The 24708-nt window shown below is 36.1% G+C and overlaps 6 protein-coding genes and 1 non-coding gene across 8 annotated transcripts; 3 read left to right on the plus strand and 4 right to left on the minus strand.

The window, feature by feature from the left end:
• Window positions 1-100: 100 nt before the first annotated feature.
• On the plus strand, window positions 101-4306 carry LOC125202684 (alpha-galactosidase 3-like). Of its 2 annotated transcripts, XR_007173151.2 has the most exons (16): window positions 101-426; window positions 770-828; window positions 1460-1516; window positions 1608-1642; window positions 1747-1850; window positions 1956-2028; window positions 2172-2230; window positions 2302-2367; window positions 2472-2555; window positions 2762-2826; window positions 2920-3002; window positions 3186-3276; window positions 3364-3422; window positions 3548-3688; window positions 3836-4006; window positions 4107-4306. XR_007173151.2 is itself a non-coding variant. In XM_048101133.2 (15 exons), exons 1-15 carry the CDS (start codon window positions 215-217, stop codon window positions 3941-3943), a joined length of 1296 nt encoding a protein of 431 aa, XP_047957090.1. In that variant the 5' UTR covers window positions 101-214; the 3' UTR covers window positions 3944-4306. The 2 variants fall into 2 exon arrangements, 1 of the variants encoding a protein (XP_047957090.1); XM_048101133.2 differs by having other exon boundaries at window positions 3836-4306.
• LOC125202685 (NPL4-like protein B) lies at window positions 4307-7106 on the minus strand. The gene is made up of 2 exons (XM_048101134.2): window positions 5881-7106; window positions 4307-4751 (listed from the first exon to the last, which is right to left on the minus strand). Exons 1-2 carry the CDS (start codon window positions 6859-6861, stop codon window positions 4497-4499), a joined length of 1236 nt encoding a protein of 411 aa, XP_047957091.1. The 5' UTR covers window positions 6862-7106; the 3' UTR covers window positions 4307-4496.
• A 2625-nt stretch (window positions 7107-9731) lies between these two features.
• On the plus strand, window positions 9732-12403 carry LOC125207640 (N2,N2-dimethylguanosine tRNA methyltransferase). Its single transcript, XM_048107069.2, has 6 exons — window positions 9732-10321; window positions 10764-10964; window positions 11045-11138; window positions 11274-11474; window positions 11589-11651; window positions 11905-12403. Exons 1-6 carry the CDS (start codon window positions 9753-9755, stop codon window positions 12040-12042), a joined length of 1266 nt encoding a protein of 421 aa, XP_047963026.1. The 5' UTR covers window positions 9732-9752; the 3' UTR covers window positions 12043-12403.
• A 194-nt stretch (window positions 12404-12597) lies between these two features.
• LOC125201871 (superoxide dismutase [Mn], mitochondrial-like) lies at window positions 12598-15108 on the minus strand. The gene is made up of 6 exons (XM_048100158.2): window positions 14756-15108; window positions 14157-14203; window positions 13951-14076; window positions 13775-13831; window positions 13179-13256; window positions 12598-12872 (listed from the first exon to the last, which is right to left on the minus strand). The coding sequence occupies exons 1-6, from the start codon at window positions 15033-15035 to the stop codon at window positions 12780-12782; spliced, it is 681 nt and encodes a 226-aa protein (XP_047956115.1). The 5' UTR covers window positions 15036-15108; the 3' UTR covers window positions 12598-12779.
• Window positions 15109-16194: 1086 nt separating this feature from the next.
• On the minus strand, window positions 16195-19006 carry LOC125220150 (appr-1-p processing enzyme family protein). The gene is made up of 7 exons (XM_048122292.2): window positions 18647-19006; window positions 18207-18255; window positions 18001-18103; window positions 17821-17916; window positions 17647-17721; window positions 16838-16907; window positions 16195-16461 (listed from the first exon to the last, which is right to left on the minus strand). The coding sequence occupies exons 1-7, from the start codon at window positions 18968-18970 to the stop codon at window positions 16387-16389; spliced, it is 792 nt and encodes a 263-aa protein (XP_047978249.1). The 5' UTR covers window positions 18971-19006; the 3' UTR covers window positions 16195-16386.
• A 66-nt stretch (window positions 19007-19072) lies between these two features.
• TRNAM-CAU (transfer RNA methionine (anticodon CAU)) lies at window positions 19073-19144 on the plus strand. Its single transcript has one exon. It is a non-coding gene; the product is annotated as a tRNA-Met (tRNA).
• Window positions 19145-19596: 452 nt separating this feature from the next.
• Window positions 19597-21211, minus strand: LOC125220155 (expansin-A10-like). Its single transcript, XM_048122299.2, has 3 exons — window positions 20993-21211; window positions 20478-20793; window positions 19597-20339 (listed from the first exon to the last, which is right to left on the minus strand). The coding sequence occupies exons 1-3, from the start codon at window positions 21141-21143 to the stop codon at window positions 20036-20038; spliced, it is 771 nt and encodes a 256-aa protein (XP_047978256.1). The 5' UTR covers window positions 21144-21211; the 3' UTR covers window positions 19597-20035.
• Window positions 21212-24708: the final 3497 nt, after the last annotated feature.

Here is a 24708-nt window from a genome sequence, read left to right on the forward strand (position 1 = left end):
GTAACAATGAAATTTCTAATTGTAACAAGCTTTGAGTTAGAAATGGGGTCCAACAATTATACAGTGTTTGCTTATATTAGCATGGATATAAGTATTAGTACTCACATCTTGATTTTCCGACGCTTTCTCTCTCTAAGAGACAGTTTCTTCTCATTTCTAGATAGAGGAATCGAGGGGGAGAGAGAAAATCAGATAAAGATTCTTGCTTGATTGAATGGCTAAGCTTGCCAATTATTATTCCATGGCTGTGGGGATCCTTGTAGCAGTTGTTTGTGCAAATTTGATTTCAGTGGCACTAAGTGTAAGGGTGCTGCCTCTGCATCCTTACTTGAAAGGTCAAGACAAGCCCATTAGTAACATTTATGACACATCAAACTATGGGATTCTGCAGCTGAACAATGGTTTGGGCATAACTCCACAGATGGGGTAACATTATTTTGGCCTTTTTTATTGTTATTATCAATGGTTTGCTGTTAATTTATTGTTTTTTTTATGATTCTCTAGTTTAATGGGGTGGTTGGGAATTTGAGGTTGGGGGAAGTCTTCTGGCTGTTGTATTTGCTTATTGAAAAGCTTTGATCTTTCTGTTTGCAAGTTTAAATCTTGATCCCTAAGTACTAATGTTTTTACCCTTTTAGATTTTCTTTGCCTTTTGAGGTTGTTTAAAATCGAAATTATGGATTGATTTGACGCATAAGTTTCATCCAAATAATGTTAGAGTTGAGGCAATATATATCTGATTTATTTATTTACTACTTTGTTGGAGCAGATGGAATAGCTGGAACTTTTTTGCTTGTGATATCAATGAAAAGGTTATCAAAGAAACAGGTACTGCTTTCTCTTGCTGCAGTTGTGATGCTATCAATGTTGAGAATGTTTTGATTTTTTCTATGATAGAAGCTAGTTTCTGTGAGATGAATGAGTATTAAAATGTGGCTGTTTGTTTTATACGTAATTCAATAGCGAAAAGATATCTTTTATTCGAGGGAGCATAGGTTAGGTTTTTGCATACCGCGAGTTCTGATCTCATTTAGATATAGTATGGTATCTATATGCTCGAACTGCTTGGTTGATATTTTACATTTGTTTGAAAACAATAGTTTCGACTTGCTTGTACCTTGGGGGCATGTGTAACTGTTTTTTCGACTTGATATCTGTGACCATGTCTCAGATTATCCTTGAATTCCCCTTCCAAATCAAAGTAAATCATCTTTTCATTTTAGAATTTGCTTGCATGAATGATGATTTGCCATAGGCTGCAAAATATTCCCTGAGAAACTCGAAAACTTTGTATGGAATTCACCTTCCACTCTGCCCTGTTGTATCATGAAATATTATCTAGCTTTCCCGAGTTGCTTATTCTTTCTTTTTTTAAAATTATATTTCAATTTTCTCTTCGAATCCAACTGTCTTGAAATTTCCGATGAAGATACTAATGTGGCCTTGCATGTTTTGACAGCTGATGCACTTGTTACAACTGGATTGGCCAAGTTAGGTTATGATTACGTAAACATCGGTAAGTTATTTCCCCGATTTATTTTCATCTTACAGCTGTTTGCTCAGCTACCCTTCCTTGAGAATTAACTTTCTACGATAATGAAATGCAGATGATTGCTGGTCTGAAATGGCACGGGACTCTAAGGTAATAAAGCATCTCGGAAACTATGTCCATTATAATGGTTTTATACTTTAGGCATATTGATCACCTTGAGTTCCTACTTACATGAATGCCCGGGAAATACGCAGGGTCAGCTAGTTCCCGATGAAAAAACTTTTCCATCTGGCATAAAAGCTCTTGCCGATTATGTGCACTCAAAGGGCCTGAAGCTAGGTATCTACTCGGATGCAGGGTGGGTCTATTTCTCTATCACCTGGCTTTCGTTATTAAAAGTGTTTCTTTCATACTGTAAGATGCCACTGTTTCTCATTGTCTTCAAAAAATGAATATTCCACAGGGCTTTCACCTGTCAAGTACGACCTGGATCCATTTTTCATGAATCTGATGATGCCAAACTCTTTGCGTCTTGGGTGAGTTTAGGTGTTTAGTCTTCAGTAACTTCCTTCCATCTCAATGCTGCTGCTGTTTTCATGACTTGTGGATGCTTTTATTTAGTTTGTTGTGTATGACGTTGATTACTTGACATGTGACTTCATATTTGTTTGCCATCTAGGGTGTTGATTACTTGAAGTATGACAATTGTTTCAATCTGGGCATTCCTCCAAAAAAAAGGTGAGTCTCTATATATAGTTTTATATGCTTGCATCATTATGTTCGGAGTAATTGTATATCTATGATTTCAGGTATCCACCAATGCGCGATGCCCTCAACGAAACTGGTCGCTCGATATTCTACTCGCTTTGTGAATGGTAGTCTTATAACCTTTAACACTCCTATTTCCTGCTCCTACACATTATTAACTTTGATTTGCATACTAATATAGAATTGGCTTTGTCAAAAAACAAAATACCAGGGGTGTGGATGACCCAGCCTTATGGGCTGGCACAGTCGGAAACAGTTGGCGGACAACTGACGACATCAATGATTCATGGGCAAGGTTTTGAACTCTCCCTTCACTCTTACCACCTCATGTGTTGAAAATCAACTATTCTTTCTGAATGTACCTAAAGAGTTCTCAGTATTCTATGATTCTTCTCGTTTGAGGCCGACTGTATTTATTTCCATGTTAAAAGTATTATTCACTTGCTTCACATTCACATGTTAAAATAAGACGATGTACTAATGTTTGCCTATTTGGCTTAGCATGACAACAATCGCTGATCTCAACGATAAGTGGGCAGCTTATGCCGGACCTGGTGGATGGAATGGTAAAACTGTGATCTTGTTATGTACATTGGAGCCAAGATTTGACAATGAAATAAGCATAGTAATTCTTTGTATATTTCTACTCATGTTGGCAGACCCCGATATGTTGGAAGTTGGAAACGGTGGCATGACTAACGAGGAGTATCGAGCACATTTCAGCATCTGGGCTCTGATGAAGGTTCTTTGTTTTTCTCTAATGTTTTGAGCCATTTTAGGCCAAAATGAAGCCTTATTTTTTCTAGTCCCTGGCCTACTAAATGTGCCATCTTTTTACGAAAAACGATCTCACAGCGTGCAGCCTTCTGCACAAAATAATTACTACTACTCATTTATCTTACATTTACAAATTTAATTTTCTCAGGCTCCGCTTTTGATAGGATGTGATGTTAGAAATATCACTTCAGAGACATTAGAAATTCTTAGTAACGAGGAGGTTATTGCTGTTAACCAAGGTACGAAGTTTCTTTGCTGCTGTGCTGCCCCTATTGTGTGTGCGCTTTGTGTTAATAGTAAGTTTTTTATTCTATTTCTGCGTGCAGATTCACTAGGAGTTCAAGGAAGGAAAGTATATGCATATGGACCCGATAATTCTTATCAGGTATCCGATTGTTAATCATTCTTTCCTTCCAATAAGCAGAAAAGTTTGTGATCTAGTGCCTTGATATGCCTTGCAACCGCGGATATTCAAGAACGCATGGCATTGACAAGCTAGTTTGGTTTCAGGTGTGGGCAGGCCCACTCTCTGGTCAGCGTTTAGCTGTCGTTCTATGGAATAGAGGTTCAAAAGCTTCGTCTATCACAGTTAAATGGGATGTACTTGGACTCGAGTCTTCTATCAGTGTTTCTGTTCGAGACTTATGGAAGGTGGGTAGATATAATCTGAGTTTGGACATTTCACCATTGCCAGTTAGTTGTCTTCGATATATAATTGAACTAGTTCTTCATTTTTTAGAGGTTGATGAGTTTTCTTATAAATATACTGAAGCTCTTATTAACATATATTTGTTGCAGAAAGAGTATGTATCAGAGAACAGCAGGGCCTCTTTCAGTGCTCGAGTCGATGCTCACTCTTCTGAGATGTACATTTTCACCCCATCAACGACCTATTCGTCTAGTTAATCGCTTGCTGCTTTGAGAATCGTGGTACATCAATTCTAGCAGTTGTCTGTGTTGAAGAATAAGGTACTGTTTGGTTGTCGGTTTTGTGCCGGATGCTGTGGATATCGGTTGTTGCAAGAGTTACCTGTTTGTGTTAATTTGTTGTTATTCCATGAATAAGCAGGTAGAGTTAGAAGATGGATTTGCAGTTTTCTTCCCCATGTAGTGTGTGTATTATGCATGATCAATTGAATCTTTGTGGTCTGTTTCTGTACAAGATTCTGTATTTCCTTTTATAAGGCCACACTTGGGAAGTTGGGCCAAGATTCTGTACGAATGGTGTTTCATCTCTTAATTCCAATTCGAATGTAATTTTATAGTGAATTAGTGATGGAACAGCTGAATTTATTGCAATAAAACAAATGATCCCAATTTTCACCAGATAAAGTAAAAGAGAAATATCAATGATGAACTATATTCATAAATAACAACCAGACCACCAAAGGAAAGAAAGTAGTATAAACATAAGAGTTGAACTAGACGATGCACAGCTCGATTCAGATTTCAGAGCCATCTAAGAGGCAGCGGCCAGCGACTCAATCAATATCTGGTAACCTTCTGGCACTATGGACTGTGTCTGCACACACCCAGCTAATGCTGGGACATCAGAGTTCACGTCTAGAAACCTCGCGAGCAACAGCAGCAGATGAAAGTCTGAAATCCGTTTCACAAAGGGGAGATTCTTTGCCCGATCCAGATGGTTCTTCAACGCCCTCATTGTCACTGTGATGATCCTGTTCTCGATAGGAAATGTTGAAGAAAGTGGGCCCTGAGATTAACACAAGAGCTGTCATCAGTGTTTATAAATCAAGAAAACATGTCATAAATACTATTTTCACAAAGATTTTCCCAACAGTGTGTCACAAAACTGGAGATAATATAACTGAATTATCATGATTCATTTCTGTTAATAGTATTCTATTGTTAGGCCCTATTTTGGATCTATTGCTAAATTCACATGCATCAGCAGATCTAAAATGTAAAGAGCATTATCCAGAAATATGCTGTCAGCAGTAACCAAGGTGAGAATATGTCATATCAAGATTTGATGTACCAAACTCTTAAGTCAAAGAAATATAACAATGTCTCAAGTACCCTATACCAGAATCCTTGCACACAGTAACAAGCTAATACGTGTAGCAAGTCTGCGAAAGCAGCCAACAAGATAACACAACAGCATTCTGTGAAACAAAATTGCAAACCAACAGCCAAAAAGAGCTAGAAACAACAAGAATACTTAGCATAATTTGCTAAGTAGCTAGTGGGCACCATGTCAACATTGTTATCACATAGTTAGTGGGTGAATATAAAAACTTGCAGTGATGATTTGTAAGTATTGCAAGAATGATAATGTGTCAAAGTCGAAAGTTGTGCTCCAGTGAGAGAAAATCCTTTTGGTCAAAGAGAATAAACCACAACACCAATCTTCCAATTGTAATGTGAAAAAATTCACTAGATTGAAAAGCGTATTGGCGCAAGAAAGAAAATAACATTCATTTTGGTTGAGAGACAATAAACAAAAAACAGAATCATGTTTGAGAGTTATTTATCATGTCATTGTAGGGCTGAATTAGACTAAAAACAATATCTTTCTTTTGGAAAATATTCCCAAAACATGATCTCTAAGGATCAGTTAGAAGACTCATCCACAGGATTCAGTCTACCTATATAGTAGTTCAAACCAATAACACATACTCAAGTATTCGATCAAATAAGCTAGCTATCTAAAAGGACAGACAGTCACATTGTTTAAGCTACACGAGAAACTCACGCGGATGAAACCCCAAGACCATTAACATACAATTCACACCAGCAAACCAATCTTTAGCCAAAACAAAGTTTAATACCGAGAAACTGGCGCAATGTAGTATCAATAAATGAATAAAGAAAATGCTAACCTGGTGATCAGCAATCTTGACAACCACCATGAAGAAGTCATTGTCAACATCCTTGGTGTCCTTCCCTCCAACCACAACGTCCTTCGTCATCCTCGACAACTTGGGATCAATCTCCTCTTTGAGATCCCGCTCAAACCAACCCTCTTTAAACAACCTCACGCACATATCACTCATCTGAAAAGCCTCAAAATGCACAGCTGCTGACCCATCCTCACTCACCTCCAGCTTCACCACGGCAGTCACCCACTCCTTCAAATCCCCCTCCGCCTGCAGCTCCACCGCCTGCAAAACCTCCGAATTCGACATCGTGTAGTCCTTCTTATCTTGGCTAACCGTCTGGGTGAATATAAACCCCACCTTCCTCATCCCCAGCCCCAAAGCTATCGCCTCAACCAGGTTCTCCTCATCAGGGTCCCTCAAAAGGATCAAATTCTCCTCCGTCCCCTGCTGCGGCGGCTCATAGATGAAATCCACCTCCACCTTCCCCTCCTCCGACACCGTCCCGTACATAAAACCACCGCGCTTCACCGCAAAAGCCAAGCTTTCGTTCACGTATTGCTGGAAAGCATTCGCGGCATCGCGATCGAACGAGACGAGCTCGCAATGGGGGTTCTCCTGGTGCGTGATCCTCATCTGCTTGGCAATTAAATCGTCCATCGTCATCTTCTTCCCGAACGACCCCGAAGGGTGGAAGGCCGGCCCCGCCACCGTCCGCTCGCCCTCGTAGGCGAGATACACGATGGAGCCGTGGCCGATGTTGAGAGCGGCCAGCGCGGTGTTCGGGTCGATCATGTCGGTGAACCGGGTCAGATCGGTTTGGGATTTCGCAAGAAGCAAATTTTGATTGGTGGAGAGAATCTGGGCTTGCACGGGAACCCGGAGCTGGGATTCGATCCCGGACTTGAGCGCCGCGACGGTGGCGCGAGGGTTGTCGATTGAGACCCGCTCAAGACCGTCGCGGCTCCGGATTCTGATCATCATCTTTGCTGAACTGTGCAGGGAAGCGGTTTGGGTATTTTCACAAACAGTTGGTGCGTGTTGCGTTGGTGCAATAAATTAGTATCCTCTTCGGCAAGAAGTATGGATATATATAGGATACCAAGCAGTGAATTTGGGGAATTGAATAATTGGAGAGGAAGGAAAGAGTTTGGAGTGGGGAAGAAGAAGGAGACGAGATTTAGGAAAGATTTCTTCTTTTTCCAATTCCTTTTCCTTCTCGATTTTTCTGATGATTTTATGATTATATTATAAATTATAAACTGTTTTATCGATATACACTGCATTTAATTTGTATTTATTGTTTTATTTTTAATCAATCGAATTAAAGAAATATATGTTTTAATAAATTGAAAAATATAAATAAAATTAATGCAATTATGAGAAATTAGAAGAAAGAAAAGTGTTACATTGTTAACTCAATACTTAATAACTATAATTAAATAATACTCAATCCATCTCCGATTAAGAGTCACACTTTGATCGGGCACGAGTTTTAAGAAATGTAAAGAAAAGTTGGTTGAAAAAGTTAGTGGAATGTGGGACTCATTTTTTGTAAAGGGAACATTTTTTTTTGTCCACGAACTTTGCCAAAGTGTCATTTTAGGTCCGTGAACTTTGAAAATATCATTTGAGGTCCATCAACTATGGGTTAATATCATTTGAAGTACTTTTTTACTATTTCCAAGTTTTTCTGGACGAAAATACCCTCAATACCTTAAAGGGTATATATTCTTAATAAACTTACCATATACTCATATTCTTTTATAAATATCTTTACTATATATTTTTGATGAATTTTCTAAATATAATTTGACCTTCAATATTATCACTTAATTTTGTGAAATGCAAGAAAATATTCTTATTCAATTTTTTATTATTAAAGAAAAGTTTTTTATTCAACCTTCATTATTATCACTTAATTTTGTGACATGCAAGAAAATATCCTTATTCAATTTTTTATTATTAAAGAAAAGTTCTTTATTCAACTTTCAATATTATCACTTAATTTCGTGACATGCAAGAAAATATCCTTATTCATTTTTTTATTATTAAAGAAAGTTCTTTATTCAACCTTCAATATTATCACTTAATTTTGTGACATGCAAAAAAATATCCTTATTCAATTTTTTATTACTAAGAAAGTTCTTTATTTAATTTTAAAATTCTTTAATATAAAAAATTGAAGAAGCAATTTTACTTGCATGTCACAAAAATAAGTGATAATATTGAAAGTCAAATTATATTTAGAAAATTCGTCAAAAATATATTGTAAAGATATTTATAAAAAATATGGGTATATAATAAGTTTATTAAGAATATATACCCTTTAAGGTATCGAGGGTATTTTCGTCCAGAAAAAACTTGAAAATAGTAAAAAAGTACTTCAAATGATATTAACCCATAGTTGATGGACCTCAAATGATATTTTCAAAGGAGTAAAGGCCAAATGTAGTCCCTAACATATGGTCGTTTTATCAATTTAGTCCTTAACATTATCTTTTTGATTATTTGGTCCTTCACAAATAAACTCGAACTCGAATCGGTCTTCACTTAACAGAACCGTCAAAAAATAGACGATGACCGCAATTTGACTATATTAAATCACTAATGGTAATTAATTATACCTAATTATAATTATTATTTCCTATTAAATTACAAATTATTTATTTCATTTTGCAACTGATACTATCTTTTTTCCAATTTTGGTAATAGGAAAAGAATTATAATTAGGTATAATTAAGTACCATTAATAATTTAATATAGTCAAATTGCTGTCATCATCTATTTTTTGACGGTTCTGTTAAGTGAGGAACGATTCGGGTCCGAGTTTATTTGTGAGGGATCAAATAATCAAAAAGATAATGTTAAGGACCAAATTGATAAAACGGTCATATGTTAGGAACCACATTTGGCCTTTACTCTTTTCAAAGTTCACGGACCTAAAATGATACTTTGGCAAAGTTTGTGGACCAAAAAAGATGTTGCCTTTGTGGACCAAAAAAGATGTTGCCTCTTTTTTGTATTGGTTTTATAATAAAATGTGAGTGAATTGAGTTAGTGGAATATGAGACCTACTTGCTATTTTTGGTAAAAATGAAGTGTGACTCTTAATTGGGGACGAACTGAAATGGAGAAGTGTGACTCTTAATCGGGGACGGAAGGAGTAGCCTTTAGATATTCAAATCAATGCCCTAAATCATCAGCTCCGAAATGTCAATATAATCAACATAAAACGTCTGTAAGGGTATTAAGGTCAATTTACAACAAATTAGTTGTAACTAACTTTTGAAAAATATCCCATAACTTTAAAACGCATATAACTTTCTCGATTTAAATTATTTATTTGCACAACATATATCAAATCAAAGATAATTTCATAAGGATTCTAACAAGATCTCACTTACGTATATTCCGATGTCAAAATTTTAAAAAAAAATTCAAAATTTTTTATTTTTTTTGTACAACAACAAATGTCAACATAGCATATAAAATATGTCAATATAATACATGTAGAATGTCATTCTTTAAGCAATATGTTGATACTCTCAAAGCATTATGTTGCTATTTTCAAAATACTATATTTACATTTTCATCAAAAACCTTAATTTAATAAATTTTTTATTTTTTTCTATTTAATTAATAAAAATAAAAATTATTTGTGATAATTTTAGACCACTAGATTTCTAAAATTTTAGGTTCTTTCAATTAGTTATAGACATTTGATCACTTAAACTACCCAAATGACATAATTTGCCGAATGTTTTACTTTTATATAAGACAAAAAAAATGCTTATTTGATGGAAAAATAAAAATAAAATCTTAAACAATGTTTGAAATAATATGCAATTCCAATTTTCCCCAATTATCACGCCATGTTATCTCTTCAGCTAAAATCCCCAATTATTTTCATCCCTCTCAATTTCAAAACCCTAAACCCTCCAAAAATCAAATGCTGCAAATCCGAAATCCAAACCGAGAGGGGCCACTCTTTCGACACCGGCGGCACCTTCTTCCGCCACGAGAGCGCCACCGGTCGAGACCTCGGCGTGCTTGCCGCCGCCGTTTACAAGAGAGACCACAATGCCCTCCGGGTGCTCGACGCAATGTGCGGCTGCGGAATCCGCTCCCTGCGCTACCTGGCGGAAGCTGACGCCGACTTCGTGCTGGCCAACGACGCGAATCCGGACTATGGAGAGCTTATTTCGGCCAATTTGGGGAATGCCGGAGTCGGAGGGGAGAGGTGGGAGGTGAAGCACCTGGACGCGAATCGGCTTCTGACGGAACGTTATTTGGAAAGGGATTATTTTGACTTGATTGATGTGGATTCTTTTGGAAGCGACTCCACTTTCTTGAGGTCTGCCATGTGTTCTGTCAAGCTGGATGGGCTTTTGTATCTCACTTGCACGGATGGATACTCCTCTGGTGGGCACCGTCCTCAGCAGTAAGTTTGGTGTTTAGATTGTTTATTGATATTGTTTATCGAAGAGCTCGACGTTGGTTGAATAGTTTAGAGTTTTACAGGTGAAGTTGTATAGGTTGTGTGAATGATGGCTGATCAAGGAAAATAAGATTGCATGTGATTGTTAAGGAACTTTCTCGGTGTTTCTATTCGTGGGGTGAAGGGTCAATTTACATGGCAATGCGGTATCTTTTTGCATTGGAATAGTGATAATTGGTATCTCATCTCGTGCGCATTGTGTTTGTTTGTGATAAAAGTTTAGTACTATTATTTATGGAGGGAGGTTGAGTTTTTACTACTTCTTCCACCTTTGTAAATGCAGATAAAGGGCATTTCTGGTTATTTATTGGTTTACTTTAGAGTGGCATTGTATTTCAGCTGGATCATGAAATCTCAACTTAAAAGATTATTTTTTATCCTCTAGTACCTTGGCTGCTTATGGAGCTTATGTGAAGCCAATGCCATATTCAAATGAGATTGGATTGAGAATGCTTATAGGTGGTGCTTTGCGTGAAGCTTCTGTGTTGGGCTATCATGTGGTTCCACTTTTCTCCTGCTACTCATACCATGGCCCTGTGTTTCGAGCAATGCTCCAACTTAGGCGTGGCAAGTTTCCCTTTAAGAGGTTTTGAGTTTTGTCAATCTTGTTTATTGGTTAGTGCTTTTTGTTTCAATGTGATATGTTACCTCTAGCTATTTTTGCAGGCATTATGGTTTCATCAGCTACTGTACTCAATGTGGGAATTCTCAGTCTATCTCATGGGATAAACTCGGTCAAATGAGATGCACTTGCGATGATGTATGCAGTTATAAACTTCCTCTAATTTGGTTTTGTAGTGTATGTATGGCATATCTTCTGCTGAGAAGTGTGCACACCCTGAATTTCAGCCTTGTTTGGTGGAATTTTTTTTGAAGTCCTTCGTTTTTTTTTCAGATTCCTGGCTCACTTGTTGTTTCAGGGCCCCTTTGGACTGGGCCTCTTCACAAGACTTCTTTTTTAACTGACATGGTGAACTTGGCTGAAAAGTGGGGCTGGATAGGAAATGGAACAGGAAAACGTATGGAAACTATGCTAAAGATTATGATTGATGAGAGTGATCCGTTGTTGCCATTTGGGTACATCAAACTGGATGAGGTATTCATGAAGTTTCTACCTAATTGTGGACTTTGGCCTCTCAAGAGTCAAGAGTATGTGCTATGCGACTTGTATGTCTCTTAAACAACATTCTGTTGATTGCTACTGCAACAGGTATCAAAACGAGCAAAGATGAACTCCTCTCGTTTGGACACTATTTTGAATGCTTTGCACAAGGTAGTACTAAACTCCTACAGTACCTGAAATGCTACTTTCATCATCAGTTGTCTAGTTCATCCAGATATAATTTGTGTTTCTAACTGAGGAGCATATCATAGAAATTAAAAGATGAACTCCTCTCGTTTGTACTATTTCCTCAAGAATATTGTCAGTGTAGTCAATCAACATGGATATTAGTTTTTTTTTAATATTTTTCTCCAATCAACTTTCACAACTGAATCACTGACATCTTAAATTTTGAGTGCGATAGGAAGGTTATGCCGCCAGTAGGTCACATATTGCCACCAACGCAATCAAGACAAACTGCTCTATGGTTGATTGTGTAAGGCTTGCAAAGGGACTTCGACAGGCTGCTGATGAAACGTTGCATAGTTGCATTGAAGCATAGCAATGTATTTTTTCGGATCGCATGGTTATTAAGAAACCAAATATGTTGGCTTCTAAAGACGCTCAAGAATGTAGCAGTCAACCACACACCAATGTGGCAGTTACATCCTCGACTATATGCCTAAGCTAAATGGCCTCGGAGATGGTATTAGTTGGAGTGCTGATCTTGAAGGGAACAGAGCATAATCTTGTTATGTTCCATTAATTTTTGGGGGTGACAGGGAGGAGAAATGCAAAATTGATTTTCGCTGCAAATTTCCTTTATCTACAAAATTACATTCAAATTTATTGCCATGAATTTCATTGTTACACGGTTAACAAAATTGGCGATGGCCATTGCATATTAATCCACTTTTCTGATAGTTATGTGTTGCCGTTCAATTACTCTATTGAAATTTACTCGTTATCTTGTGTTCAAGAAGTAACAAAATGCACTTTTGCTGAAGACAGGAAAGGAATTATAGGCAGCAAAGTGTTGAGAATCCAAAGTGAGACATTATTGTAATATAAATAGCTTCTTTAGCATATTCAAAACGAAACTTAAATGACTGAAAAGTGAAAACAAACAATGTTACTTCGCAACAGAATCTGAGAGTAGACATTATTGCTGAAACGTAAAATATACAATGTCAAACTGTGCTGGAACAAGTGAACATCATACTAACGAAAAAAAGGATCACCTCAGCATCAAGACTAAATTTATTACTCTCAAATTCAACAACTCAACAACTTCATTGATCATGCACTCTCTTTATCGAAAACTTCACTAGCATATTTCCAGTTTATAACTTTCCAGATATTCTTCAAGTAGTCAGGCCTCACGTTCTTGTACTGCAAAACGCAAAGCAATGAAATGACATCAGTGCCAAGATTTGTATAGCCTGTGAGATAAGAGACGGCTGGACTAGAAACCACAACATGGCAAGGGCAGAAAGAATCAACTAAGACGTATAAGTAGTTAAGAGAATAGTAGTAATAAAGAGCAGAAAAAAAATATTAGAAGCCTAGCTACTGTGTGGCCATTGTCGATTAGTAGCTGCGAACAGGCAGTAGAGTTTTGCACATTACTATTCTGCTAGTCAACATGTGAGGTTATTTAATATTAGTACAAATAGCAATTCAAATAAGAGGAAGCACCTGCAAATAGTATGCATGTTCCCAGACGTCAATACCAAGCAGAGGGACCAAACTAGCTCCTTTGGTAACCAGTGGATCCTGCAACAGAAGATAGGCGAGGCATCACCACAAGTTTGAAAAAGTCAGGAGTCATTAATTTATTGACTGATTTATACTAGTAAATTCTCACTGGCACATCTTATTCATAATCTAATTTAAGAACCTGACCAAAAACCTAAGATATCCAATGACTGTATCACGCCTTCACAATAAGAAAAGATGGAAACTTAGTTACTTAGGCCAAGGAATCTCAAAATCCTACATTCAATATCATCTGAGGTAAAATCTAAAAAACCGCAATAGTCCCATGCCCATGATAGTCGATACACAAATTCATAATAGTTACAACACCAAGTGACAAGGGCCTAAAGTCATCTGCTCACAAACTATGTATATAAACAAGAAATCACCAGACTTATATTTCAAACCAACAAAGTTCTGACAGGGCAAACATGTTAATTTCAAGTTCTAGGTAACTTTTATCTACAACTCGATAAACTTGAGAACTTAATGAAACAGAAGGGGTTGAGTGTAAAATCAAAAACCACTACACTTGCCTGATTTCCAGTGGTCTCAACTACCAGGCGCTTGAATTCTTTGTCCAAACCAAGCCACTGGAAATACCAATTGATTAGTTCAAGGAAAATGAATTAGCAAGAGATTACACCATTCAGAAGCATCACAACTATTTATGAGTTGAAACATGATGGTCATAGAAATGAGAAATCCATACCACCCATCCTGAACCCTGTACAGCAGCACCTTCTGCATTCATCTTCTGAATCAGAGCTTCAAAAGATCCAAAGTTGCTGTCGATGGCCTTATGCAAAGAACCATGAGGAGGTTCACCACCACCAGCCTGAAAGAGAGATTACCTAGTAAAAAATTCAACAATAACATAGAAATGCAAAACTATCAAACATTAGTTGGTGTACTTACACGAACAGGAGCGAGATTCTTCCAGAATATTGAGTGATTAACATGACCTATCATAAAAATAGAAAAAAAGGTTTTAGAGCTAGGAAGATTAGCTTGGCCACAACCACATATCTAGCATAAGTAGATAAAGAAGGCATTACATTCCCCGCCCAACTAAACAAAAACAAGGTTTTGTATACATGTGTCTAGGTGTATGCATGTGTTATCTTTAGCCCAAGATTTTGGTTAGAGAATGGAACTGAGAATTGAAATAATTAAAATTTGTATCCAATCCGTGCAAAAAGTAAGAACATACGTTACATAATTAGATGCTCAAATTACTGGTAACTACCATAACTCCTGAAATTAAGAAATTTGCTTAGGCTAACAATCAGAAAATTTGCAAATTGCAATCATTTTTCTTTTGGATTTTGAATGCTACCCCTAAAATTATGACTAGGTCAGATTGAAAAGCACGGATTAAAATGAATTGTCACCAAATAAATGTGAGAATCAAACCACATAAATGCGAAACCCTAAGCAAAAGGTTCAACTCAAGCAACCAAACATCAAGACTGAAAATTGAGAAATGGGAGTAATTGGAAATGAGGTAAACATACCTCCTCCGTTGAATTTGATAGCGCTCTGAAGCTTGACGACGGTGGAGGCGTCGCCCTTAGCGATGGCGGCGTCGAGCTGCTCAAGGGCCTTGTTGTAATTGGTGATGTAAGTTTGGTGGTGCTTCTGGTGGTGCAGCTGCATGATCTCGCCACTGATGGCGGGCTCCAGCTCGCCGTAATCGTAGGACAGATCGGGCAGCGAGAATGTCTTGAGGCCGCGAGAGGCGGCAGGAGCTGCCGCCCTCATGGGATTTCTAGCGATTAGGGTTCGGAGCGCCATTAGAGTATCAACTCACTCTTCTGGAAAAATGTAGAGAGAGAGAGAGAGATTTGATTTCAATTTTCAACCTTACACTAGAGAGCTTAAATCTTGAATATGTTAAAAAGGTATATTCGGTTTACTGAATTTCCAAAAATTACTGTAACCGTTTTAACTTCATTTGGAGAGAACCATTTTTTTAAAACTATTTCTGTCTCAGTGTATTTTTTAGGATTTTCTGAAAATGTTTCAACCTAACAATTTTAATGTTTGTTTGGCGTTGGCAAAGTTTAACTATGTTTGCAATTGGCTCGGTGGTTGCCGGCAAAGTTGGAGGTGGGGCAGAGAAGGGCCGAGTCGGTAGAGGGTCGGGGAAGGCTTCCGAGCATCATATGTGAAAAAATCAACTTGTATATCCATTTGGATAGTGACGAATATAAGATGATAACCACTTGTTGGAAGAGAAATCAAAGATGATCACTGCTTGTTGGAAGAGACGTCAATAACTACTTTATAACCTCACTAAATTTATAAATATGTGATCATCTTTTTGTTTTTCACTGAATGGTTATCATCTTGAATTTATCTAAGTAGGTTTTTTCAATATTGCTCCTAAAAGTAATCAAAAATAGAAGTACGTGTGATTTAGCTAAGAGAGAATTAAGAGATGTATGAGTAGATTGTTATTTTTTCTTTTCTAAGTTTCACCAAGATTGTACAAGTTGCTTTTTCAACCGGATTCAATCCTCAAATTCTCGGAAGCCGGAACATAATTATAGGGATTTAGGACTCAATTTTGAATTCTTGGATAAAGGATGTGTGCAACCGAAGGCGACCCTGACATCGTCAACAACCTTAACGAAGCCAAGGCCACGACAGTTGTTCGAGGGGGGACGGGAGTAGGGAATGAGAAGAAGAGCGAAGAGGGAAAAAGAGAGGCGATATGGAGACGACAGCAGATCCCACCGTGTCAGTTCGGCAGTCTAAGAAAGAAGCCAGCGTGAGCGAAAGAGAATGTTGTGCTTATGTGGCTTTATTTTCTTGTCATTTTTTCACACCACAAAGACATGCCAATATAAAAAGGTTTCGATTAAGAATGAGATGATTATAAGTACTAGCAAACGATCTATGTTAAAAACAGATACTTTCCTTTTAAAAATAGTTCGAATATCACCCATACTTAAAAATAAAAGATTTATTAGCTTATAGTAGTAAATAGCAGCACCAAATACAAAATCACTAAATTACAATGTATTAGAGGATGTATCTTATAGATCTGAGAGTATTTGTTCATCACAAGTTTAGTAACTTCATAAACAAGCATCTCATGCCTGTCTAATATCCATTCAGCATAGCCGCGGTGCCGGATTCATCAATTTTTAAGCAATTGATTGGCAGTTTTCACCCAAACATTGTATATCTCGTCTGAGAAGAGAACGAAATGCACCTGAAAAGCATATGAAATGGCAATATAATCACTTCAATAAAACTTCTATAAAGGAAGATGTATATCAAACAGATCAGTTATTAAATTTAGAAAACGGAGAAAGGACAAAATAAATCATGTTGACACTAATTCTTCCACTAGTTTCTTATGTGTATTCTTAAGCATGTTTCATATGGGAGAAAAATGATGGTAGCCTATAGTCACAATTGCGTGAAAATCTTGTACTTCAAGAGGTTAATTGACAAGAAGCTGGACTAGAAAATAAGCTAATCAATATAAGGCTCCTACTTTACCAAACCAATTGCGTATATTGACAATAAGAAGCACTAGGAGAGGATAAGAAGCATTTATGGCATCTTGGTGAAAAAGAAAGTACCTCCTTGAAGTCACCAGCAGATGCATTCACTGTCGATATGGCCACTTTGGCAGCCTCATCAAAAGGATAGCTGCAAATAAAGAGTATAAGAGACTAGCAGAAGTGAGAAGACCACTTTAACAGACTACATGAACTTAAGAAAGATATATCATGGGGAAGTAAACAATACTCCCTCCGTCCACGGAGTATACAGCGTTTGCTTTATTTGTATTTTGGCATCCACAAAGAGTACCAGAAATCTTTTTAGACATGCCCACTCTACTTCATATTTCAACCTTATACACACTACCTTTTGTACCAAAAACCGCTCTTATTTCTACATGACGGGACCCTTAGTCATACCCTATATCGCTATATCCACTAAAAACACAACTACAACCACTTTATTTAAACCATCTGTGGATGGAGGGAATCCAAAATGTCAGAAACCAGCATGAAGGATACTCCTATTCAGATGACAATATGTATCCAACTGAAGCTGATATCCTAGTTCCATTTTTAAATAAAAGAAGTTTTAAATTAGAGAAAGATTGACATTAACATGCCGACATAAAAAAAATGAAAAAAAAATCCAATTTCTTATAGGCAGAATAACATATGCAATATATCTTGAAGAACAATAAGTTAGTAAAATTAGTAAGGAAAAGGTAGAGATGAAGAATCACAGAGCAAATGACATAGTTCATCATAGCTTGTAAGTATAGGTTGCAAACTTAGCCAGACAAATTATGTTTATATAGATAATTATAAAAGGTGATCTAGATGTAATACACGAATTTACAGTTTCATTAAGACGATAATACTCATACCCATAGACCCCGCACGATATAGCTGTAAATGCAATGTATTGAATGTTGTGCTCTTTCGCCACACGTAGACTGTTTCTGTAACAAGTTTTACACAAAACAAATACAAATTCAGCATTTCAGAAATTCAACTTGCAAATCATAATAAGTGGATATTGACAGAGCTCAACTAAGTACCTGTATGCATTTCTCAAAGCAGCTTCAGGGTTCTTATCTGAATCATAAATTGGTCCAACTGTATGAATAACATGAGAAGCTGGCAACCGAAAGCCCCTATTCATTTGAAAACATTTGCTTTATCCATCACATTACCAATCGTACAAAAGAGCGAAGAATATTGTTTTCAGCAACACATACGGGGTAATCCTTGCTTCTCCTGTGGGGCAACGAACTCCAGGCCTCACTTCTGGAACCTCATAGCATGCTTCCCGTAGTTCCGGACCAGCAGCTCGATGTATGGCTTGAAATATACAAATTCAGATAAAAGATAAGCTAAAGATAACCAAATATCATACTAGTTCACTAGAAAAAAAGACATAAACAAAGTACTAATAGAATCTCACCTCCATCAGCACCACCACCTCCAAGCATCCGTTCATTTGCTGGATTGACCTGTAAGGAGAGACTAATTTCAATCTTTGGAGAATGTTAAGTCCAAAGGTTATACTAGTAAACAATCTTCAAGGCTAAATTAAGCAAAACAGAACATGGAAATGATCATTGCCAATCTTGCCATAACAGTACTAAAAAACAACTAAAATCCTAAAATAAGAATTCATTCAGAATGCATAGAAACAAAAATTACATAAACATGAAACTTAAAAAAGCATAGGCATTTCGGTAACATAACAATACTAGCAATGTGATCAACAAAATCAACGGCAAGCCCCAAAATTGGCAGCACAAATCCACCGATCGCCTACATTTCCTATAAAAACTCATTCATCTGTACATAAATTCACACATTCACACACACATAATGAATGAGAGGGGGAAGCCTTACAATAGCATCGGAGGAGCCGTCGACAGACCACCGAGTAATGTCGCCCATCTGAATCTTCAGAACACTCGACGGAGACAGCTGAAACGCGACAGAATCGGCGGCGGCGGAGCTCGACATCCTCGAAAATGCAACTGTGACGGTGGTTCCGCCGCTTAGCGTGTGGCGAGGGGTCGCAACGACGGAGGGGCGCCGCAGCAGGGGGCGGACGGTGAGAATCCGATGAGAATCGCTCTTGCAGAAAGGGCGGAACGGATTGCGTAGGGTTTTGGGAGAATTTGGAACTGAGAAAAAGCGGATGATTCTGGAGCAGAGTGCCTGACTCATTTGCTTCAAAATAATAAATTAATAATTCAATTCCTTTTTGGTGAATTTCAGATAAACCATATTGTATTAGTATTGTAATAATATTAATATTTTAATCAATAAATCAGAGTGGCGCAGCGGAAGCGTGGTGGGCCCATAACCCACAGGTCCCAGGATCGAAACCTGGCTCTGATAATTTTTTAAAAAATGTTTTTTCCTTTTTTCTTCATATTTTGCATTTATTTTTTGCTTTAATTTTTTTAAAAAATGTTTTTTCCTATTCATCATATTCATTGAAACTTGCATTTCTTTTTTTTGCTTTTAAAAATGTTTTTTCCTTTTCATCATATTCATTGAAGCTTGCATTTATTTTTTTTGCTCTCTCCAACACTTAGTTTTTCTTATACTAGTAGTACTATTTTTATTTCTTTATAATTATAGTTATTTTTTGCATAAACAAAAACAAGTTTCAAAATTGTTACTTGGTTTACAACTCTAGTTCTATGTCACAAATTAACATAGTTTGTTCTTTTATTTTTTAAAGTTTGTTAGAGTTGTTATTAATTTCAAAATTGTTATTCAATTCACAACTCCAATGAAATACCAACTCATTCTTCAATGCAATAAAAGCAAAACACCAATAAAAGTAATGAAACATAAATATGATTGTATCATTATAAATCTCATCACATCAATCTCAATTTCAGTATTTTCACTGAATCAAGGATTAAATCTAGAAAACTTATACATATTAGATACCTTCAATGGCAGCATCAAACTACAGCCACCATCTAAATATCATTTTCAAACCAAAATGAAAAATAAAAAGGAAAATAAAATAAAATAAAATAAAGTATGCACCTATTTGATATTCGATGCATACATATCGGCCTAAGCGGGTGCAAACCTACCACCACAGCACTTGAGCCTCTCCCAAATCTCTCACCCTTTTATGCCAATATACACTAATAATTTATCTCAATTTTACTTTCAATCCTTTTTTTTTAATCTATCTCATCTAGTAGTTTAATTTTTTTTAAAAAGACAAAGAAATGACATTTTGAACTGTAATTTGGGCTTAAGTAATTAAAACTGTCCCCCGGAAAATGTTTGTCCGAATTGCCAACCGGCCGGCGCAGCGTTGTTGCTAACGAGGGTCCTTCCGTCGCTAGTGGTGACTTGGAAGGAGAGGGCTTGGCCGTTGAAGTTGGCGTTGCTTTGCCAGTTCTGGCCCCAATTCCTCGACATCGCTTGCCACCCCGTCCTGGATCCTTTAATCGAGACGGAGTGGACGTCCCCAGCACCGCCCACGTTCGTGACCAGGACTAGGTTGAAGAACGAGTGTCCGTTGACTGTGAACCTTATCCCTCCCTTCTTTTGGCAGGGCACCCTATCACATACCATTACACATGTCAACATTAGTTATTTAATCATCCCTTCTTATATATATCATGGTGTAATTTCGTATTTTATTTCATCACTGCACAGTAAATATGGCACGGTGAATAATTAAGAAATGGTAAGGTACCTTCGGAAATTGACGGGGACGATTCCGGCTCTGTACTGGGCGATTTGCAAGTAAGCGGGCTCCGCCAGGTCGAAATGCTGGCGAGGAGGATTGCACCACCCGCCGTTGTCGTTGGGCAGCGACGGGTTAGGCGGGCAGAAGTTAGTGGCGGTGACGGTGAGGGTGCCGGGCAGGCAATATTTGCGGTCGCCGCTGGCGCATGTCAACTCGTAGCACGCCCCACATGTTAGCCCGTTGTTAAAAAGAGCGGTACTCAACGCAGCTGTGTTTGTACCGTATCCTGTACTATACAAGTTACCATAACCACAAGCACCCCCTGCAAATAAACAAATTGTTAAAAAACTCAGTTTGAAAACTTCTCCAAATAATATCGCTCATTAATAATTAATTAAATAAAAAAGTAGGACCTTGATTTGAACATGACATATGACATATTAACGTGGTCCAAAATGTAGGGCAATGCTCATGCAAAGTAACAAAAATGTTTATAGTGAGTTAATTTTTTTTAAACTCACCCATGGTGCCGGAAGCATCACCGCCGCCGTAGAAAGTGGCGTGGGCGCTGTCCCAACCGCCACCATAGCCGGAGAAAGCGCCACGTAAGCAAAAGGCGGCGAACGAGAGGACTAGGAGAGGGAGAGAGGCAACAGGGCGTTGGGATTCCATTGAGAAGAAATTGATTGTAACTTTTTTTGAGAGGGAAAGAGGAAGAGAAGATGGAGAGATTGGTACAAAATAAGGAGTGATGGAGGGGCTTATTTATACAGAGGAAAATGCAGATAAGAAATGGTGAGTATATTATAATGTAGAAAATGACAATGAAAATTTGAGAGCCACAATCAAATCCAATTTATGTATATTTTGGGAGAAATATTGCACATGCATTTGTTCCAACTTGAACTACCAACTGCTAATCTCACTGACCCTACAACCACATGCAACTCTAACTGTTTTTTATTTTTCCTTTTATATCAATTCATTCAATTTTTATTTCATTGATTTTTGGGGGGTGACACTAGAAAATTTGTTGTCACAATTAATTCAGTTTGCCTAAATTGGCCAGAAATTACGCCTCATCGGCATGTGAGTGAGTATATTGGCAGTACTATTTGACTCTTCATAAATATTAGATTACAAAAGTCAATTTTCCTTCATTGATTTATGGGTGTTAATTAGCTACTATATTATTTTATTTAAAATAACCAGTGATCGATAAATAGTTGTATAATCAGTCGATTACCTTTTCAGATAATTTTCAATTAATTAGGTAGACTTTTATTTAAAATTTGGAGAGTTGGAAGAAATTGTGTATATATCTAGCAGAAGTCAAACTTGATTAGTGCTACATTATTACATAGTAGTAGTATATATTTTAGAGTCAAACCAAGTTAAAATATGATTTATTATATAAATACTCTTACAGTAGGTCTAATAGTAAACTTTATACACTGATACTTTTACATTTGTACCGTTAATTGATTCTGTTAATTTGTAATTTATGTGCCACTAATTAATTGCAGCCCCACATGCAATTTTAATTGTCAATTTACATTGCCAGTCCCCAAATATTGTTGATATTAATTGGGAGGATATTATGTTGGATTGGGCGTGTTTGTGTAATCATTTATGAAAATTACTAGATTAAAAAGTACTATAGTAATTAATTATTTAAAGATGGTCAAATGTTGTTTTAAAGTCAATCCTAGAGGGTAGTGAAATAAAATGTGGAAAACGATGAGCATATGAGACTTTAGTACCATAATTTGTAGGGGTGTATTATTTGTAAACTTTGATATTCAACTATTACTTGTAATTTAATTTCATAATTAGTTACCTAATTATTGTAATATTAAAGGACGAATACTATAAGTATTTCTTTTTTCTATGTTATGGGTCCATCATTTGTAAACTTTGATATTCAACGTCTATTACATTTAATTTAATTTCATAATTAATTACCTAGTTATCATAATTTTAAAGGACGAATACTATAAGTATTTTTTTTTCTATATTATAAAAACTCTTGGTAAATTCTCGCTTCAGTCACTTTTTTGATAAATGACCCTTTTAGAATATGCATTTTTTTGTCCCTTTATATATTTTTCTATATTATCCAAGTTTTAGTTTATTGCATTTGTACCTTTTAGGCTTTTTCTATTTTATGAAAACTTTTTTCAGTTAAACCCCTTATAATTATATGAATTGATGACATCTATAATAGTATAATACTGTTGTGCCCAACTGTGTAACATCTTAATCACTTAATTAAGAAATCTTTTTAATTAAAGTAAATTAAACATTACTTGATTGGAGGATTTAATATCTGTAATTTGATGCCCTACCTAATTCGAACGTCAGAAAAATACTACTACTTATATGTAGTAAACAGACTAGTTGTTAATTAATACAAATGAGGCACAAAATTAATTTGGTGAAAATGACTTCAAAGAGGTTGTCGGTTATCTTCATGTGATATAGTAATACATAGGCTATAAAATTGACTATATTTGTCAAAAAATAAAAAATAAAAAATAAAAATAAAATAGTAATAATATTTTGCTATTATCTGCAGTTGTGACGTTGCAGGTCGGCTTATTGAAATTAAACATGTAAAAGTCCAAATTAGACTCACAAAATATTATTACAATATTATATTTTTTATAGTTTAACCAAATCAAAAAAGCATCACAATGAGTCAGATTCGTCACACGTGTCGACCCCACGGTCTCCTAATTACAAAAAATGTTACCAATTTAGCAAAAATTAAGTATGATTTCATTGTCATCCGTCAAAATCAGTTTAGGTGATTAATTCATTGATTATACATATAATCATGAGTAGATTCGGATTAAAAAAGATTTGAGATTTTTCCACACAAAACAAAATGAAATGAAATATAAAATTAAAGATTTTGAGAACCTAATGGGCCTACCATGTTAGGGGCACATGCAAGTCCCGGAAAGGATGGTATGTTAATATAGAATTTATTATTGAGTTTTGACATATGAAAAGTATTTGTACCTAAAAATACATAATAAATGACTATTTAATTATGTATACCCACATCCATAGTCCACATATTCGTGCCTACACGTTTTTCCTTGAAGAGATTTTGTTTAGGAAATTATTTGTTAAAATAGTACTACTAAAAATTATTGATGAAAAAATGGTGTTTTTTATGTTTTTATTTACTAGATGCTACGCATAATTAAATATAGATTTAACATGTACATACGAAGATAGTAATGTAGGTATTTATAAAATAAGTTGCCTTTTTTAACGTTTGTTATATTAACTTAAACTTTATTAAGCGTGATTCGGTGGAAAGCTATATGGATTTTCTTTTTGTGATGTGGTAATTTTTTCTAGCACTTATAGTTTTTATATTGATATCTAAAATAGGTAGAACAAAATAAAAGCAGAAAGAGTAGCACCACTATTAGATAAAAAAAATAGATAAAATTGTAAATGACACGGATTTTAATGATATCTACAATTCATACAAAAATGATCATATATGTTTGTGAGAGGTGTAGTAGGAAATGTATTAGGATCCGGATTAGGTGATCCTTTCCGCAATTTTTCTACTATAGTGAAATACAATCATAATGGATACTGTATTTTCCTTTTACTAAAGCATTGTACATAAGTGTATAAAGATATTTTACTTAAGTCAATGGCCTCAGAAAAGCTTTCCGAAAAACATTAATTATATTACTTCAATTTGCATTTCTCTCTAAAGTATTTTCCAAAGGGCATCTTGCAAACATATGATCATAATTTAATTCACAGCCCAAAATATTTATCACTAAGTCTATATGACTTTTCCTTGTCATTTTTAGCATGTCAAATATTCCCATTATTTAAGTCTTTAAGATTTGACATGAGATTCTCTCTCTGCCGCCGTACAAAATTTTCCACAATTATATACGTTTAGTATTGTAAATTTAAAAGATAATTCTACTTAATTAAATTCACAAATTTCCAGTACTATCTAATCTTCAAAATCCCAAAGAATAAGCAGAATTTGAGTTTTTTTTAACTTAGTTAAAAAGATAAGATTTTTTACCATCTCGTAAATAACTAACTACGATTTGAAGCAACATAGATATATAGAATATACAATTTACCATTTATGCATAGTACTAGGGGTGGCAAATCGTGCGTGTCGGGTCGTTATCGTGTCGACACGATAACGACACGAACACGATAACAACAAACACGAACACGA

This window comes from Salvia hispanica, chromosome 2 (genome assembly GCF_029641045.1).
Source record: "Salvia hispanica isolate PSC_SH4W2 chromosome 2, Shi_PSC_v1, whole genome shotgun sequence".
NCBI classification, from domain to species: domain Eukaryota; kingdom Viridiplantae; phylum Streptophyta; class Magnoliopsida; order Lamiales; family Lamiaceae; genus Salvia; species Salvia hispanica.